At 43.4% G+C, this 20442-nt stretch overlaps 1 protein-coding gene across 13 annotated transcripts in view; it reads left to right on the top strand.

The window, feature by feature from the left end:
• Nucleotides 1-209: 209 nt before the first annotated feature.
• CADPS2 (calcium dependent secretion activator 2) overlaps nt 210-20442 on the top strand; it is a 275391-nt gene continuing 255158 nt past the window's right edge. For 12 of the 13 annotated variants that reach the window (XM_025216937.1, XM_025216935.1, XM_025216931.1 and 9 more), the window contains exons 1-2: nt 210-383; nt 10008-10119. In XM_025216937.1, coding sequence (XP_025072722.1) covers nt 283-383; nt 10008-10119 — 213 coding nt within the window. In that variant the 5' untranslated portion in view covers nt 210-282. Of the gene's footprint in view, nt 395-10007; nt 10120-20442 lie in introns of all 13 variants that reach the window. The other variant, XM_025216938.1, reaches the window with a different exon arrangement.

Below are 20442 nucleotides of genomic sequence, written 5' to 3'. Positions count from 1 at the left end.
CTGGGGAACCCCTAGAACAAGCTCCCTCTACTCCTTTACCCCTCTCCCATTGTAAAAACTTTGTAGCCTGGCAGGGAGCAGGGACCACTGTTAGAGGAAACCAGCTTCAGGCTTGCATCCAGCAGCTAGATTCCCCTCCCCTCTGGAACCAACAGTGAACTTCTGGTTGGTCCAGGGAATTGTTGCAACTTAGAACACTTCCTGCAAAGTGTTCAGTTGCAGCAGGGAGCTGCACTTCTGCCGGGTCCCCTCCACCCCCCCCAATGGGGAAGCTGAGTGCCCATGAAGAGAAGAAAAATGGGAAGAATAAGAGTTGTAACCCTTGAAAGAATCAAGGTTTTAACTTCTTCTCTGAACCAAAGTTTATCAACTTCGTGGCTTCAGTGAGTGTGGGGTATGCATGTTTTTTATTTTTGTTTGATTTGGTTTTTCCAGTCAGCTATCCACCACATGGTTTAAAAGATATCTGCTTGGCCCTAAATCTCATTTTTATATTCTGTTTTTACTTCTTACATGCATTTGTTTCAAAGGAGGTTAATTTTTTTCAGGGCGTGAAGCAGACAATCCAATAGGGTATTTTTTCTTTGCATCTCAGAGCTGCATAAGCATTACATGTGCAGTGATTGACATGAAGTAATTGCTTCATTCCAGTGTAATAGATTGCAGCATTTTGTCTCCAAGGCTTCTGGTTCTTGCTGTAAAATCAATTCATTTTGATATCTCAAAGATTGTGTCCTGGCAAAAAAGAGAAATTCAGATCAGATGTGTGAGAGATCATTTTTAAATAATATGTATATTTAAAAGTAATGTTAATACAAATAAAGATTAAAATTATTTATAATACATTCAGCATTTGAAATAACCCAGTCATTCAAATAGTAAAGATTTTATTGATTTTTAAGAAGGGAATATTTTATAATTTTCTTGCTTTAAAAGATTTTCAGGCAACATATAAGAAATGGGTAATTTGCAGCATAATCACATGAAAACATGATGGTAAATGGGTTTTTCAAGAATTTCAGATGCTGAATGCTGAAATCTGATCATTTTTGCCTAGGTTTTAGAACAAAATATTCAGGAGGCATTTTCTTGTTCAGATCTTCCTTTTTGAAAAGTTTATCCTGTTTCCTTCTTGCCTTCTTTTATCTTGTTTCCTTCTTGCTTTCCCCTCCCTTTCTGTTGCATTTCATTGTTATTTAACCCATGACCTTTTGTTCACTAAACACTTAGTTGCACTTAACTTCTTCATAAACACCTTGAGCAATAATATTCATTAGCTCATTAGAAACAATTTTAATGCAAAATTATTTAGACTGCTGTGTGCTTAGCTGATTAATAAACAGGAAATTATTTCAGTACATGTTAAAAAAAATGGAGAGATTATAAACTAAAAGTTGTACCAGGGAAAACGTTATAGTCTGCTCCTAGTTACTTTGGAATGTACTGGGAAAGTGAAGACCAAACACACCCTCACTTTCTTCAGATTTCTCTTTTGGTGAAGTTCAGGCCTTGTTTTCCTCCTACTTTTGGTAATTCTAATTAAACAATATGCTTTAGCAGCTGTCCTGCGTATGAACCTGATACCTACAAAGAAATGGAGGGCTAATCTGCCAGAGGTCAGACTGATCCAAAAGTATACGAGTATGTATAGGGATCTGTAAGGGTATGAATAGACCTTGCCTTTATTCTGTCATAACAATTTCTTTGGCAGCACAAAGGGATATCTGTACCATTTGTCACACCACAAATGCCCAAATTTATACCCAGAACAAAAGGTAGTAACAGTATTTGCTGTTTTACTGCAGCAGACATCTGTTGACTTTATGGTGTGAGAACATGGATGGCCTGGAGCTGCCTGTGCTTTCCAGCCACCCTGGGCAGGCATTTCTGCTGTTTGAGGGTCCCAATCCCTTGTGACCCTCAATTCCTGTGCAGGATCGGGCTCCTCAAACCTGAGGAACACCTGCCCGGTTTTCCCTCATTAAAGATATGCCCTAGGAATCTCTGGGGTGCGTCTCTAAGGAAGGGAAGCTGATCCACTTCATTTGGTGTTTTTATTTCTAGCCCAAGACAGTAGATGGGTCAGAAAAGGTCTTGCAGGAAAAAGCCTAGAAACAAAGGAAGGAAACTCGGGTTAAGGTTTTTCTTGTGTGCATGCACACACTCATCACTGCCCCTCTGTGCTGTGTTGAGAGCACACTGAGGTAAGTGTCTCAAAAAAGTGAATAATCGGGCATCTTTGTACAAATGAAGGAAAACAAAATAAGCCCTGAAATGGCTGACTACAATAAGCATCTGGCCCTAGCTGCTATCCAACAGTGTTTACTGACTACAATGAATAGGGGCCAACTCAAATTACACGTTCACAATTTTCATGGGAAAACAGCAGTTTCTGTAATTGCTACAAAAAATGATTTTTGCATCAATTTCCTGCAGAATCTCCCCCCCAAATTAAAAACTTACTAAAAATAAAATGCTGGCTCCCTAGTAGGAACCAGCAGTCCTCATGGCTGATGCTGCCTGGCCTCCCAGGCCATAGGCAGGGGAGGAAGAGGGTGAAGGCACTAGTTGGTGAAGCAGCATGAAGAGGAGCAGTCAAGACGACAACTGCCTGTTCATTTTTGTCTCTCTCCACTGTGAGTCTCTCTCCAGAAGTCTAGGTTTTTGAACTTATCCTTAATAAATGTCATCCTATTTATTTCAGACTATTTTTTTCAATTTAGCTAGATCACTTTGAATCCTAATCTTATCTTCATAAGTGTCTGCAGCCCCAGCCGCCTTGGTAACATTGGCAGATTTACAAAAGTACATTCAGTTAATTTTTCCAAGTTATAAATGAAGGTATTGACAGTATTTGATCCAGTGTAAACAAATGGGAAGATCCCACTTGATTACCTCCTTCCAGATAGAAGTAGTAAATGTTGGGGGGGGGGTTCCAGAATAATTAATATCACCATCATTTTGGATAATCAATTTTTTTTCTAGATAAGCAAACACCACAGTATGAAATGCTGAAAACTATAATTACTGTATTGTACAGCAAATGTTTAAAACAACAAGAAATAAAGATCAAGTTATGGGGCAGTGTGGCCATGCCAAAAGGTAGGTTGCTGATACAGGCAGACCTGGACAGGCTGGAGAGTTGGGCAGACTGGAAGCAGATAAAGTTTAACACTTCCAAGCATAAGGTGCTCCGTCTGGGGGCAAATAACCCTCAATGTGCATACAGGCTCGGAGGTGACAGCCTGACTTGCACCATGGCCAAAAGGGACCTGGGGTAATGATTGACCATCGCATGAACATAAGCCATCAGTGCGATGCGGTGGTCAGCAGGGCAAACAACACTCTGGCTTGCATCAACTGATGCATCTTGTGTAAAACTAAGAAAGTGATACTCCCGCTGTACTCAGCACTGGTGAGACTGCAACTGGAGTACTGTATCCAGTTCTGGGTGCTGCACTTCAGTGAGGACATGGAAAAACTTGAAAGGGTCCAGAAAAGAGCCACCCATATGATCAGGAACTTTCAAGGCAAGCCATATGAGGAAAGGCTGAGGGACCTTGGCATCTTTAGCCTAAAGAAGAGACGGTTGGGAGGGGGCTTGATAGCGGCTTACTGCTATATCAAAGTGCATTAGGAGCTCGGTGAACAACTGCTCACTAGGGCACCCCTGTGGAAGACCAGGACCAATGGATATAAACTCCTGCAAGGCTGCTTCAGGCTTAATACCAGGAAAAACTCCTTCACAGTCCAGATGTCCAGACTATGGAATAAACTCCCTCCAGAGGTGGTGCAGTCACCTACGCTGGAAGTTTCCAAGAGGAGACTGGACAGTCACCTCACTGGGGTCACTTGACCCTAGTTGTCTCTGCTGAGAGATTTTAAAACTTACACAGTAACAAATTCATAGATTCATAGTCTGTTAGGGTCTGAAAGGGACCTCGCAGATCATCGGGTCCAGCCCCCACAAGGCAGGAAGACAACTAGGGTCAAGTGACCCCAGTGAGGTGACTGTCCAGTCTCCTCTTGGAAACTTATATACAGTCTACAGTAAAGAAGAGAAAATTAACATTTTAATGATTATTAATAAGTGTATTTAACAAGAGATAAACAAGCTTTGGAAAGAGAGGTTTTGAGACGCCTGGTGCATATAAATTACACAATGTGAAGTAATCTATAAATGGAACTTGCAATAATTATAATAACTATTGCTCAGATATTGATTTCATGAATTATTTGGTGTCTTCCAATCTATCTTTCACCATTAAATTGAGTAGGCTATACAGTTAGGTAGTTATTTAAAGAGCACATAGCCAAAAGCGTGAAGAAAATAAAACTGTATAACAGAAATGGGAAACCAGCAGCAGGTTCAGTAGATTACCAGGTAGCAATAGGTGATATTAAGATAGATGAGGATGTTATGTAAATGCTAACCAATTTATTTGAAAAGAAGTTAATCACAGAAGACGATGGGGCAATAGCTGCCTTAATGTTACTGTTTGCAAGTATGCAATTTAAAATATAATTTGTACAGAAAGTCATTCTGGCTTTACAGATTATTCTTTTTCTTAATACAGAAACATGACAACACCCAATTAAATGCAACTAATTCCATATAATTATGTGTTTATGCAGTTTATAGTTACTTTATGGAATGGACTGTTACAGACCACTATGTAAATAGCTTAATAGGATTTAAGTACAGTACTGGAAAATTAACCATCACCACTAGTTATTGTAGTTAATCTTAAAAAAGATTAAAAAATCAACCTTCCTAGTTTAGAGCATAGCCCAACTCGTTTGACTGAGGTGGGGAAGAAACTTTAGAAGTATTGTCTGGTGTGTGAAAGCTTTCACTCTCCTCCTCTCTTTTCCTATGTATGTTGTGTTAACCACTTTTGGTGACAGTGTTTAGGTCTGTGTGGGTAATATATATCAGTGAACTAACAATATCTACAATGTCCCTTAACTGCTTCTAAGACTTTCCATGTTGGTTGGTTGTTTGTTTCAGTAATAATGATATTTATTTGATAACTTCATTTTTATTATTTATTATTTTGGGGATTTATGAAACGGGCATCAGTGTTATTCTAGCATAACCAGGTAATTCATAATTTATAACGTTAATGTTTAAATTGAATTGTAATCTGTTTTAATTTCTAGCATTTGAAATTAAACCAACCAAGATCACAATAATTACTTCATTTTAGATGCAATACTTTATAAGCCATAAACCCTGGAAATTATACAAATAGGATGATAATGCAACTCCTGTATAACCTCACTAAATATTTTTAGTCAGTTTTAGAAGATTAAAATGGTCATATTCTGAACTATCTTAAAATAGAAGCTTTAATTTTAATTTTTAGGTATACCAAATATCTCTCTCTGGGTGCATCTACACGTATTATTAAGGTGCTATGATAAACTCCAGAGCAGTTCATGCCAGAGTTAACTGCTCCTGGGCACAGCATCTACACATGCATTCAGGACTACAGCAATTTGAGCTGGGGTGGAACAGCTATGGGCTGGCAGGTGGAACGGGGGGTCAGCTCCAGGTGGCGGTGGAGGGTGGTGGAGGGGTTGACAGGAACCGAGATCTGCCTCCCAGCTGGCTGGGCTGACCAGGCACAATTTGCACCCAGTGGTCACCAATCTCATAAGCATTTGATCATAGTTAGTTACTCTGCTAGAAGACAGTACTGTCTTATGGAAGATGATACTGTTTTACGGGGATTACTACCCCAATTGTAGTAATTAACTGTGATAACCACTCCCCACACTCTATTTTATGGAGGAGTTAATTATTTTACTGCACCCTAATACTAACACACCTGTGGACAGTGATGCTTTACTTTGGAACTAATTAATCAACTCTGCAGTAAAGTGCACATGTAGATGCACCCTCTGGGCCCATCTACACGTGCCCCAGACTGCTCAGTAATTGGCATTATTGCACAGTCCCATTGTCACATGGTTACTTTTAGCTGCTACTGCACAGTAGTGTCACTGTCACGGTTCATGCCTGGCAACACTACGTCATCATAGCAACAAACTATGGAGTAGTAGCTCATTGGTACAGTGACACAGCCTCTCGTGTAGACATGCCCTCTGTGTAGTAATAGAGAGCTTTGTGCTTGAGCACAATTTTTAGCTTTTTTCACTACTGAATCAAAGTGGTAAAAATAAAATAGGCTAGTTGGCAGTGGGTATATGGCTCACTGTATTCATCTTATTACTTTGGACTGTTTTCAATAAAGTGTAGATGTTTGGTACATTTAGCTATGTTTATGGTACTTGGAGTATAACAACTACAGCATAGCATTTAGCCTTGGTTGAAGCTGGCATTGTTAATTGGTGCTGAAGATGAAGAATACAAACTGTTTAGAGACTGAATCTAACACATTTCCTGTGCTCCATTCTTCACTGACAAACTGCTTTTGGCAGCAGTTCTTAGCTGTTTCCATATAACTTTGGGACCTTTTAAATCCAAGACTATTTAAAACTAACCATGAAATGATGCTGGCTTCCTTTCCAGTGATGGATTAATTTTTTTAATAAAATTAATTTTATATACATAGACAATACTAATATTATTTGAGAGGTCCCATATGCTAATAAATGTAATTCCTCCTTTGATAATTGGATCCCTGATATAGGATTCTGCTCTTGGAAGAAGCAAAGCAATGGCGTACAAACTGCTTCAAGTGAGGAGTGTTTGCCACTTGTTTCCCTCTACCTCTGTTTTCCAAGGACATAAAAAGGGATGTCTTGGTGTGACTGAGCACCCTAGGGTGTCTGTTGTTTGAAGGTCTAGAGTAGCCATCAGGTCATCCGGCAGGTATGAGCTGCTATAACGAGCCAGTTACATGACTGCAGGTGGGCCCTGGGATTTGAGGAGGGGGCCAAGCAGCCTCCATTTTAGACCCAGGCCCTCAGGGCCATGCCAGCAGTCTTCTGTTGGCAGCCAAAAGAGCAACACTTGTCTGAGCTGCTGCTCAAATCATCCTTGGAGGTAAGAGCAGGAGCTATGGAGATAGCAGGAGGCTCCTGGTCCTTGGTATGACTTGCAACTGCACCCTGCCAGGGAAGGGTGGTCTGGTGGGACTGTCCATGGTGGGACAGTCCCCCAGAAATGCCAGACCAGTTACCTCCCTGGTGAAAGGTGAGTAGGGGCACCTTAAAACCCCAACCCAGTGGGTCTAGGGCAAACAATGGGGCCAGGCATGCCTATTGAGAGGCACGTGAGCCTATGGGGGTGTAAGACCCTGGAGATGGTGAGGCCAGGCATGCCCAGAGAATGGCACCTGAGCCCAAGGGGAGTATAAGATCCTGAGGCCCTAGTGTAGGGGGTAAGAGTAATGAGTCACCTCGGGAGGGTCTTGGGTCAGAGCTCTGTCTAGGGCCAGGTGAATTGGCTGGTCACTGCACAAATAAGGATCATGGGAGAAGCCCAAAAGGCTGTGCCAAGGTCAGTCAAGGGTTGTGAGTAAGCAAGCCTGCTGGCCTATAGGAGCCGCTCAAGGGAGCAGGACAGGCTGAGTGTAGCCCCATGTGGAGCAGCAAGTGAGAGACCCAGTGAGAGTAGGTGGTATGAATGAGGCTATTTGGGGTTGGAGCAAAAGAATGAATGGATGTGGCCTGGCAAGAGGCTGAGTTTGGCCCAGCCTTGAGCCATAGCATAAAGCATCTCTAGGATGCCATCTGCAAGTCATGGGACATGATAAGGGAAGGTTGGAGTCATGTGTGAACCCCTTGGCATCACGGTATTCAATGGGCAGCCTCCCACTTATTCCAACAAATTGGTTCCCAACAAGTCATGGCAGGTGAGACTGGGCAAACTGCCCTAGATGAAGTGGCAGGCAGCTGGACAGTGTATGGTGATTGGCCGGTATGGTGATTGCCAACAAGTATGTACCCTTGTCACACTTGGCAACAGCTTTTAGTTCCTTCAATATTTCATGGGAGAACCCATGTTGAGTTGATTTCCTTAGCATAGACTAAGACTGTAGATGAGATTAAGGCCAGCGTTTCATAAATCTCAACAAGCTGTCCAGCAAGGATCATTGTATTATGTATACGGGTACCTTACTGTATCAACAATCTGGCATTTGCTCATGACATGTAGGACTAGTCTCCAGGGAGCAGCTCATTTTCACACTGTTCTTTTAGTCTCTCCATCACATAATTACTTTCTGTACTTAGCATCTAAATCTGAAGCCCAGTTCACATGAAAAATCCTTCAATTAATTTTCAACTAATATTCCTGAAGGATCACTACAGGTTGTCAATCTCCTAAGAGTGGGGATCCATGTGGGCTCTTTTTGATGTCAGAAATGTTACTTGCATAATAAATGTGGCCCTCTGAAGTAAGTGCCATTATGAACACATTTTGCAATTACCTTTGTCATGGTTTAGGCCAGGGTCAAGCAAAGTCCAGCCTGCAGGCCGGGACTGGTCGGCCATGGACTCCATTTCCCAGGTGGCCCTGCCCACGTGGCTTGGACCGGTCTCCATGGAGAACCCAGCCGTGCCTAAGCAGGAAAGCTCAGGCTGGGATTTCCATGGAGACCAGCTGCAGCTGCACTGGCAGCATGTGTGGCAGAGCAGCATAGGGGGTACTCCGGAACCACTGGGATCTTGCAATGGAGCCTGGGCAGAGCCACGATCTGTAGCCTGCACACTCCAGGAAGGGGTGTGCAGGCAGGGGATCACATCTCTGCCCTGGTCCCTTGCAGCGGTGACAGCCTGGTTGGTCTGGAGCCGGGACAAAGCCACGATCCCCTGCCTGAGCACCCCTTCCTGGAGCGTGCAGGCTACAGATCATGGCTCTGCCCTGGCTCCAGAGGAGGCTGCCCCCCATTGCAAAATCCCAGCGGCTCCAGAGCAGCCCCCTGCACTGCTCTGCCACGTGAGCTGCCAGCGCAGTTGTGGCTGGTCTCCATGGCAACCCTAGGCTTTCCCACACAGGTGTGGCTGGGGTCTCCATGGAAACTGGCTCAAGCCATGCGGGTGGGACTGCTGAGAAATTGAGTCTGGCTGCCTGCTGGATTGGCCATTTTGCCCACCCCAGATTTAGGCTACCTATCTGTGAATTAGTGGAAACAGCTGAAGTGTGTCTGGGGCCATAATTTGTTGTTTGTGTATTGGCAATATCTAGTAGACCCATCAGAATTGGGGCTACATTATGCTGGGCATTACATCAGTATGTAAGAAGAAACTGCAATCATATTGATAAGTCATGTCCTCTGTTGTGCCACTGGAGCCCAGAGTGAGGGAGAAGGCTGAGAGCCAAGTGTTCCTTTCAGAGGTTAGAGGATGCTCACTTGAAGTTTGGAGTGTAAGTTTGCCTAGTTTTGCTTCTCCAAGGGTGTGAATACATATGGGAATTATTATTTTGTAGAACTACAGTCTGTCTGGTAAGTAGCAATATTTTCTTTGAAATATATTTCTCTACTCCTATGTTAATTTGTAATCCTTTGTGAAATGTTTGTTATCTCTGTTTCGTCTTTCCAAATTGTAATTTAAGGCTTTTTTCCTTCAAACATTCACGCACATTCTAACTCAGTTCAGTTAAGTGCATACATAAGTTTTTGCAGGCTTGAGGCCAACCTTGAAGTTGAATTAATCAATTTTTGCACACGAGATAAATGTATTTATGTTGGTACGGTTTCATATAACAGATTTTACAAAAGTCTATCCAGATATGCTGTTTTATCCTAAGAGGGTACTGTTTCAATGCTTTGATTATGCCATCTGTCAAATTATCTGTCATATACAATCTTGTCATTAAAATCAATCAACCTATCTTCCATCACAGAAGGAGCCCAATTTTAAATGTGGAAATCCTCTTTGGATGGCCAAATACAGTTTTAGATAAACTTTTTTTTCTTTTTGTATAAAAATACAGTATTTGAAAATTAGGCCCAGGAATATTATATAAACAATTACAGGCCTATTACTGTAAAGCTTCTATCAGTTCATTTATGTTACTTTATATTTTGCAGATGGGGAACTCAAGGGGATTTCACCACTACCCATCCTCGGCCTGTGGTCAAAGTAAAGCTCTTTACAGAAAGCACAGGGGTCCTAGCACTTGAAGATAAAGAACTAGGAAGGGTGAGTGTTATCACATTTACAAAATTCAAGTATTTATAAACTAGGTATAGCAGAGTACCAGCTCTCTGTTTGGCACTCAAACATTCACATACTAAGTTTGACTGCAGTGACATTTTCTGGGCCTCACAGAGGACAGAATACATTTATTGATCCAAATTTTGAATAGTTTCAATAAGGGTTTCCTGAACTTCCTAAAAAGAACATTTTACAGAATCTTCTAATTCCTCTAACATTTTTACATACTTAAGTGTGAACGAGAATGGGGGTTTTATTGGCTTCACTTTTTCACCTTCAGTTTGAGCCCTTGTTCTCTTTACCTTTGTTCTTGTTGGATTGGAGGTGGGGGAGGATGCAGCTGTGGCTCTAAGATAATAGATAAAGAAAACTGAGATAGGCCAAATCTGCTGTTATTGTCCTTGTTGTTGGAATTGAATTCCCCCCACCACCTCCCCTAAAAGAAAGAAAAACAAAAACAAGGCAAGTAAAAGGGGAAAGAAAAGAATAGCAAAAATGGAAATTATGGCCTGTCTCTGTGCCTTTGATTCAAAGGGAAGAATGGGACAGCAGTATCTGTGGGATTATACTCCCATCAGTTGTGTAAACCAGCAGTAGCATAGGGTGGGGTGAGCAAGCAGGCCAATATGTCCTGGGTGCTGTTTAAGAGGAAAGGTGCCAGAAGGACAGAGAGGGGGGTCATTCATCCTGCTGTCCCATACTCTGCCTGCACTTTCTGGCTGCAGGAAGCAGCTGGTGCAGGCAGTGTGTGTCCTTGAATGTGAGGTGTTCTGGGAGCGATAGTTCTGTAGAGCAGCAGTGGAGTCCACTGATATGGTGGGGAGAATTGATTGCAATTTTGCCTCTAAAATCAACATATTTTTTTTTGCCCTTTCAACATGGGCTTCAGTAGCAAAAAAAAAAAAATAAGGGTGGGGTGTGAAAGTTTCCCCCCAGCAGCAGTGAATTACATCGCCATTGCTACAGATTCAAGTCCCATAATGCCTTGAACCCCATGACACTGCCCAGCTGCTGATGTTCCTGTGTTCTGCAACCCTGAAGCTGTGGGGTGGGGAGGAAGGTGACAGAGAACTGCCTCAGATGCATTTCTTATATGTTATGCTTCTCTAAACCAGGATTACTAATTTCCTCAAAATAACGAAACTACAGTGAGATAAGAACAATTGAGAACATCTCAGTGTGATAAATGGTTCTCACTAAGTGCCTCTATGCCTCCAGTTATCTAGATGGCCAGTTAAAGCCTGTTCTCCATATGCTAGCTCCAAATATTTATACTACCACTTTCTTCCCCTGTCATGCCTCCAGTTGGTACAAGTACTTTTTCACAACCTTACCACATTCTAGTGGCACCTTCAAACTTGGTAGGGGCAAGAAATGAAAGGAAGAAGGGGTAGAGATGGTGTGTTTTGTGTTGCTGGCGGCAAGATTGAAAGTGATATTTTTTCAGGACATGAATTAGTGAGAAGGTGGTGGTGAGCTCAGTGCAGTGAGCTTGATGAAGGGAATATTGAAAGACTTAGAGTAGTGGAGGTATTTGAATAGTTTGAGGGAATGTTGGGGTTTGGAGCAGAACATGGTGATGTGCGAGAATGTTTGAAGAGTGTGAATCAAGAAGAGTGAATACAAGGAAGGGTCAAAGTTGTGAAGTTCATGGATTTTTCTGGAGGATTCATTTTTACCTCCACTAGCATGGATCCCATGCTAGTCCTTCACTGTTCTTGCATCCTGTCCCCAGCTCCTCAACCCTGTGACTCAATGCTTAAGTCTGCCTCTCTATAGAGAAGAGAGCTATAGAAGGAGAACCAGACTGTGCTAGAAAGACAGGCATATAGGAATTAAAAGATGATGCAAGGACAGTGAATGGTCTAACATGCAACCATTTTTTCTGTTTCCAGATTATTCGTTGCCAAGGAAGGCAGCCATTGCAAAGAGAGGTAGTTAGCCATGTTAGCTGGAAGTGAGGCAGAGAGCAAGGCAGGGTGGCACCTTATGGACTAACTCATTCAGAAATGCATAAGCATTCTCAGGTAACAGCCGACTTCATCATATGATGATGACATATAGGCTGTTGCGTACAAAAGCTTATTCATTTCTGAACAGGGTCCCACCCTGCCTTATCTCCTGCCAGCTGTTGCAGAGACAGTGAGACTGGGAGTGCTGTGTTAATTGAATAAATGGATCTAGATAGTCAAAAAGATAAAAACACCCATGTTGTTGTATAATGTTACATAGTTAAACAAAGTGTGGAGTCTCAGGTACAGAGATTGTATCCTGCTTAGTCCCATTTCAGATAATCACTGATAACAATAATTTTAACCTTTTCTTAATGATATACAAAAGAAGGAAGAACAGTAAAGCATTTGAAAGTAGGGTATTAAGTGAAGATTTCATTTTTAACAATATCCTTTAGCTTTAGAGGGATTTTTGTAAGAAAAGCCCTCCATTTGACAGGCTTTCAGATGATGTCAAGATGGTATTAACTATTCTTTTTCGGGAAAAGGGTTTGTGGACAAAGCAAGATGTACACAAGGGGAGAGAGATGAATAGTAAAGGCAGAAATTTCATCCTCTGCTCCTGACACAAAGAGGTGATGGAGGGAATAGGACAATAGTGACCATCATTTATAGTTCAGTATCTGCTGGAATCTGCAGGGAAAACAGAAAAAATTGAGATGAGCTGGAGCTGTTTTTATTGTCTTCATTGTTAGAGTCTGATCCTGTGTCATTGAAGACGAAACAAAAGGGGAGAAAAAGGAACCAGTAACAAAAAATTCAGCTTTGGTTTCCAATACTTTTATATCAGCCTCTCTGCTAGAGAAAGATGAGCACAGCACATAGTCATTGTCAGCAGCTGTGAAACTAGGCAAACTTGTACTAGCATTAAGTTATTTAAGACACTTGATTTTAGCTGCCTTTATTTATGGACACAAATAAAAAATGCTGTTCTGACAGGCTAAGCCGGACTCCTTACAAAAAGGAAAAAGGAGAGAGAAAATGAAATGAAAAGCAAAAAGGAGTGAAGAACGGAAAGGAGACAGGGAGGAAGTAAAAGCAGTTTTACATTCCAGGTGATGTTTAGATCTTAGATGATGTTCCTATGTCAGTGCTATTGTCATCTGAATCCATCTCAGGATCAGAGCAATGAAGGATCTATAGTGCCACTGGATACTGGGTCATATCACCCCAGCCAAATATCTGTCCAGCCTCCTCTTGAAGACCTGCAAGGTAGGAGAGAGTACCACGTCACTTGGGAGCCCATTCCAGAGCCTGGCAGCCCTAACTGTAAAGTAATGTCTCCTGATGTCCAGCCTGAACCTTTTCTCTAGGAAGGTTCAGGAGGGGATCAAGATCTAGGAGGGACCATAGCTATGGACTGCCAGAGCCAGAGAGCCTGGTGATCTCAGTTAACCCAGGAGGCCACTGTTGGGATCCACAGTCATGGAGGCTGGAGCCTAGAAGCCAGGTCCAGTATCATGGACCTGTACTAAAAGGCCCAGCGAGAGTAAGAGGGGAGGAGGCCAATAAGGTCAAGACCCCTACAGTAGTGTGTGATGGTACAGTAACACCTGTGAGGCATGGGGCATGGTGTAGGGGAGGACGGAGCCACTCAATGAGCCTTTAAGGCTACAGATGCCCTGGAGGGGCACAGATATTAAATTAGCCTTTAAGGCTAGGAACAGATTAAAAAAGCCTGAGCCTGAATTGATTTAATCTTTGCAGGTTAGTTTAACCTGCCTAGATTGAATCAATTTGCAACTGTACAGACATTCCCTCTGGACTGAAGAAATGCAGGCACATGCCTGCAATGGCTCAGGCTAGAAGCTGAGGGCTGCTAGACCAGCCCTCCCTTCCCTTCTGTAGTGCTGAGCTGGGGGCCAGGCCCCAGTAGGAACTCTAATTAGGAAGAGCTATAAACCCCTCCCTGCCTGTGTTGGCCCAGGCTTTTCCCTGCTCACTGCTTAAAGGGCAGGAATGTTGCCAAACCTTAGCTCTGGGCTACCACTCTGAGGCAAAGTGGGGTGTGCAGTGCATGCATGTGTTGATGATACTGAGCTTTTCAATCTCCCTCTCCCTGATTCTTCATACTGTCTGCAGCAAACCTTACAGGTGAAGGAGCCAGCAGGGGGCTGATAACACAGCATTTAGCAGCCCATCAACAAAACAAAAGCCTCCCTCATTAGTTCAAGTTCTTTTTAAACAACTTTTTCCAAGGAAGGAACAGAGGGACATTACTAGCTGACCTGATGATTAGCTCCCAAAAGCCTTAAGTGGACACTGTTCTGTCTGCCTTTGTCCTGTCCCAGTGAAATTGGACACACACACCCCTCCCTCTCATCATTAGCTAGTACTCCACATTCCTAGCGTTTGTGGGGATGGGGTCCATGCTGTGGGAGATGGGAGGGAGGGTACCTACTTGAGCAGCAAGTAGCAAGGGGGCGGCATGGGGCAGGGGAAAACCAGGCAGACCCTGCTATGCCTGCAGTCTCTGCCAGAGCTCTGGATAGGGAGCAGAAGGGAAGAGCCAGCCCTGTTCCCTGGAGCAGACAGCATAGCCCAGCCCAGGGCTGCAAAACATCTGGGATGCTGGGGGACTCTAACTTAAACAGGAAACAGGTCTGGGACAGACATTGCATAAACCAGTTTGACCCAAATTCATTAAGTTTGATACTACATCCAACCAGGTTTATCTTAAACCAGTTTCAGCCATTTTGAAACTGGTTTATGTGCACTGAATTTATGTTCCATTACAGGTTTAAACCAGTTTCTGATCACTTGAATCAGTTTATGTGTAATGTCTGTGCCTAGCCTAAAGCTACAGATATGCTGCAGGGGTATGGGCAGGCAGAGAGGGCTTATCGAGCTTAAGGGTTGAATCAAGACTACTGGGGCCTGGTAGAGACCCAGTGCTGATCTAAATGGTCTAAGGCTTACTCTAAAGCCTGTGGGCAGCTTCCCTTATTCAGCCTGCAGTAAAAACAGGGTGTGGCAGGCGAACAATCAGGGAGGGCTGTGTTAGAGGTGGAGCTGGGCAGGAGCTCCATGGGGGTGTCACAGTCACCCCTTGAACTCTGTCCTGCCACAGCCACTCTTTGGTTTATATCCCTAGCTATAGCACATACTTGAAATGATGTGGAAACTGCTTATCTCTGCATGAAAATGATGTTAAGCCTAGTCAATATAATTGTACAAAAATAAGGAAGTAACAGTTCTTTCAGATAGCTGTGAATAGAATTAGCTAAAATGGATTGTTAACTACAGCCAATAAGTGAGCTGCTTCTTTAAAAGCTTTGCTACAGTGTTCTATGTTGAAAAAAACCCTGATTTTTTTTAATTGCCTTAAGCTAGTTGTAGCTGTACAAGCCAAGAACAAAGCAAAGGAGTGTCATAGGTTCATAGATGTTAGGGTTGGAAGGGACCTCAGTAGGTCATCGGTCCTACTCCCTGCCCTGGGCAAGAAAGAGTGCTGGAGTCAAACAACCCCAGCTAGGTGCTTGTCCAGTCTCCTCTTGAAGACCCCCAGGGTAGGGGAGAGCACCACCTCCCTTGGAAGCCCATTCCAGATTCTGGCAACCCTTACTATGATGAAGTTCTTTCTAATTTTCAACCTAAATCTGCTCTCAGTCAATTTGTGGCCATTGTTCCTAGTTACTCCAGGGGATGCCCTAGTAAATAAAGCATCTCTATTCCCTGCTGCCCTCCCCTGATGAATTTATAGGTAGCCACAAGATCACCTCTCAGCCTTCTCTTGCAGAGGCTGAAGAGCTCTAGGTCCTTCAGTCTCTCCTCATAGGGCCTTGCCTGCAGGCCTCTGACCATACGAGTGACCCCCTCTGAACCCTCTCAAGATTCTTCACATCCCTCTTGAAGTGCGGCACCCAAAACTGGATGCAGTACTCTAACTGCAGGCTGATCAGTGCCACGTAGAGGGGAAGCATCACCTCCCTGGACCTGTTCGTCATGCATCTGCTTGATTATTATTAGCCTTGTTGATCGCTTCTTCACATTAACAACTCATGTTCATCTTGGAGTTAACTCCAAGATCCCTTTCTGCTGCTGTGCTGCTGAGAAAGTCATACCCCAACCTGTAAGTGTGTTGGTGGTTCTCTTTGCCCAAGTGCAGCACTTTGCACCATTTGTTGAACTGCAACCTATTTCATTCTGCCCATTTTTCCAACCTGTCCAGATCCACCTGGATCCGTTCCCTACCCTCTAGTGTGTTAACTTTGCCCCATAATTTGGTATTATCTGTGAACTTGGACAGGGTGCTCTCTATGCCCTCGTCCAAGTCACTGATGAAGACATTGAATAGCACCGGCCCAAGGACCGAGCCTTGCAGGACTCCACTGCCCACATCTTTCCAAGTCGATATCGACCCATCCACCACCACTGTCTGGGTGCAACCCCTAAGCCAATTTGCCACCCACCTGACCACGTAATCATCTACATCACAGCCTGTCAGTTTATTTATGAGAACAGAATGCGAAACCGTATCGAAGGCCTTCTTAAAGTCTAGGTAGATGACATCTACCTCGACTCCTGCGTCTAAGCATTTTGTGACCTGGTCATAAAAAGAAACAAGGTTAGTCAGGCAGGATCTACCTGCTATGAATCTGTGCTGATTTCCTGTCAGCATTATTTACCCTGCTAGGCTCCCACAAATGTGATCTTTAATTATTTTTTTCCTGAGTTTTCCCAAGGATGGAGGTGAAACTAATTGGCCTATAGTTTTCCAGTTCCTCCCTCCTCCCCTCCTGGAAAATAGGGACCACATTGGCCCTTTTCCAGTCCTCTGGGACCTGACTGGAGCACTGTCAGTGTTCAAACACCCATGCCAGCAGCTCTGCTATAACACTGGCCGATTCTTTCAGCACCCTTGGATGAAGTTCATCCAGGCCCACTGATTTGAACACATCCAGCCCCTCCAAGTGCCCCTTCACTAAGTGTGCCCTAACAGTTGGTGGGCTGGTGTCCCTCCCGTGTCTATCTATGATCCAATTGGGAGAATTGTCTTGGTCTGTGTCTAGGAATACAGATGCTAAGAACTCATTGAAGAGATCAGCTTTGTCCCCCCTCTCTGTCACTAATTGCCCTAGTTTGTCCTGTAGGGGTCCTATGCTATCCTGCACCTTCCTTTTGCTCCCTATATACCAAGGTGTAAAGGCCTAATTGCCTCAGTTATAAGAGGCAACACTTACTTTCCCCTGGTTCCCTGGACAGCATTGCACAACTGAGTTAGTGCATCGGCGCTTAGGGTTGTCTTCCCCTGTAGCCTCAAGTACCAGACTGAACTAAACAATAATCTGATTCAGTATGATGATTCTTATGTTTCAGTCACTTTTTTCCAGGTATAGTGTGATACTTTCAGGCAGATAATCTTTTCAGAGCTCCATTCAACATTTTTTGCTAACTCCTTGTTCTGGGAAAACGTCTACTGGCATGTTTCATAAAAATGTGAAGAGATCCAACTCTTTTAAAAAATAATCCGTTTTTTTTTTCTTTTGGGAAGAGAGTTCATATTATATACTCTATTCTTCATTTATATATGCCTTGTTTTTTGTAATCTATCCTTCATATATATATATATGAAGGCAGGGGTATCAGAGATGTGGCCTACAGGCCGATACAGCCCACAGAGATGCGTCATCCAGCCCCTGGTGCTGGTTCTGGGATTTTGAATTGACCCACGTGCCACACTGGCATGCAGAAAACTGGCCCTGAATGTTGGCTCCTGGACACACACCACATGCAGTGCCTGCTACAGGACCCAGGCTGACTATGACACTCATGCAGAATCAGTCTATGACCCTCCTCCATTTCACCTTAAGTCAGTGGTATCAGCTGGTCTGGGACATGAGCCACATGTGGCACAGCACCTGCTCCAGCCAGTCCAGAGTGTGCGTCATGTGCAGCACAGGTCCCGGAGCGAGCACCACATGCAATGCAGCCCTGGACCAGCCAGAGTGAGCACAGCATCTGGCATACAGGAGGCAGAGGGAGGTTCTGTGGACACAATCCAGCCAAACCATTCATCTGGCCTGTGGACTAGTCCTGCAAAACTCATCTGACCCACAGAGCCAGAAGTTTGATGCCCTTAACTTAAGGCACAAATAGTGTTCATCTAAGCATCCACTTGAGTGGATTCATCCATCATCTCTTGATCTTATCTTTATACAGGGCCTCATCTTTCAATAGATTGCATTTAGATACATAACTCCCCCCATGTGTATCCAGTTGCAGGACTGAGGCTTTTGATCTGCAAACTCTTCTAGGCAAGGACTCTTTTTAATTAATATGCATATGTATGACATCGTGTAAATAATAACAGCATAATATCCCTCTTTAGTCTCTCTTTTCTGAGGAATTAAAATCTGCCTGTGATTATAAGTTTCTCTTAGCCTGGCACTTTTCTTACATCTTTTTTTTTCCCCTATAAGGAATTGACTGCAAGGGTACAGTTTGCCAACTTGGGGATATTCTGTTTGCTTCCTGCTGGTTGCTCTGTACATTTTTTTTTAAAAAAAACTTTATTTCACTGTTTTTTCTAGAGGAGACTGTGGAGGATTGTTAGACATACCCAGACATCTAATGCAACATAAAATGAAGACAAGTGCTCCAAGCAGAGAGAAATGTTGTTTGGTTTAAATTTTGTGGATTACGAACTGGCTGAGCCAGGGTCTGTGCCGTACTTTATACAGACCTTAGTGTCAGAGTCGTTTACCATATTGATCAGAATGCAAGATGACTTTGAATTGAAGATGACACTTTCCCCAATAATTAGCTTCTTTGCATTGAAAATTATAAAGAATTTGTAAATAATTCTTTATACAATTTCCCTTGTATAGAATCTAATAACTGGGGGGATTGTCTTAAATTCACCCTCACTATCACCACTGTGCAGGGAAAGCAACATGGAGTGGCAGGCAGCCTGCCCCTTGCCACTTTTCCCACCTGGTGACTGCCACCTGCTCCCCCTAACACCACCACTTGCTTCTTCCTGGTACTTGCCTCCCCAGTGCTGTGCTTACCCACCTTGACCACTCATCCCATCTACCCTCCTGCCACAACTTACACAATTTAGTGGCTTTGGCTTCAGGTTTGGCCCAGGGCACAGAACACATGGTGGCTCCAGCCAAGCAGCAGTACTAACAGCAGCTCCAACCCTGGCCCTGGGCTGGAGCGGGAACCACAACAGCAACCCTGTGCTCCCTCTATGATGTCTCCCCACCCCATAACACACTATCTCCCCTGTGCTCATCCCCCTGTATTCCCCCTGCCCTGCACTGCACAATCTCCCCCAGGCTTGCCACCCACCCTGCCCAATGCAGTGTCCCCCAGATTGGGACCAGAATCCATGCTAAAAGGGAAGGAAAAAAACTTTGTCAAGGATTTGAGCAAATACAGTAATTAAAAAAGCATGTGAAGCAGAGAACAATTTTGAAAGCTAAGTTTGCTTTAATGAGAGAACACGCAGAATTCAATTGGAGTACATAAGGATTCTTCCCAGAGATATAGCTGGGCAGCTCTGTGCTTTGGGCAACCATATGACATCCAGGTTAGCACCAGCTGCTACAGTCACAGCTGTTTTTATGTTCCCAGCACAAAGGCAGCTCCCGTGTCACCCACCCTCAGTTATGCTACTGTTTTGTCCCAATCATATTCATTCTTTGTGTGCTCCTGACTCTAATCTACCAAACTTCACAGATATATATATATATATATACACACACACACACACACACACACACACAAATTAGAATTGGTATACATGCTGGAGCTGGTACAGCTGGGCAAGTGTAAAAAATTGGGAAGTTTGGGTTGCACATTTCCCAAGATCTGACTCTGGGATGGGACAACTCATTTCTTCCCTCCCTCTTGTCAGAGGCACTGTACTACTTCTGCCTGTTCACTGCTTTGTCTATGAAGTTGTTCTAACCCAATAATTTAAAGTGACATTCATTGTGCTTGCTTAGCACACATGTGCATACAGCGTGGGAACAGCTGGTGGTGTTTGAGTACAGATATTTTTTTAATATAAGAATAATTTAGTCTTGTTGCACTGATTATTCAATTAAGAGAGAACTATTGTCTTTCAAGCTACTTGTCACATCCCAGTGCAGTCTGTAATAATTAGCTTCATAGTTATATTTTCATTGATGCTGCAGTTCCAAAATTGCTTTAAAAATGTTTTAAAATAGCTTACAGGGTAGGTACCCCCACTTGCATAATGTTTTAGTTTCTGAATGGTAATTGCACCAGGCACATAATTAATATTCTGTGCTTTGTTCAAACAGCCTCAGAGAGAAGTACA

Source organism: Alligator sinensis, unplaced genomic scaffold (genome assembly GCF_000455745.1).
Source record: "Alligator sinensis unplaced genomic scaffold, ASM45574v1 scaffold908_1, whole genome shotgun sequence".
Classification (NCBI taxonomy): domain Eukaryota; kingdom Metazoa; phylum Chordata; order Crocodylia; family Alligatoridae; genus Alligator; species Alligator sinensis.
Note: the sequence above shows the minus strand (reverse complement) of the source record. Positions and strands in the feature narration are given on the sequence as shown.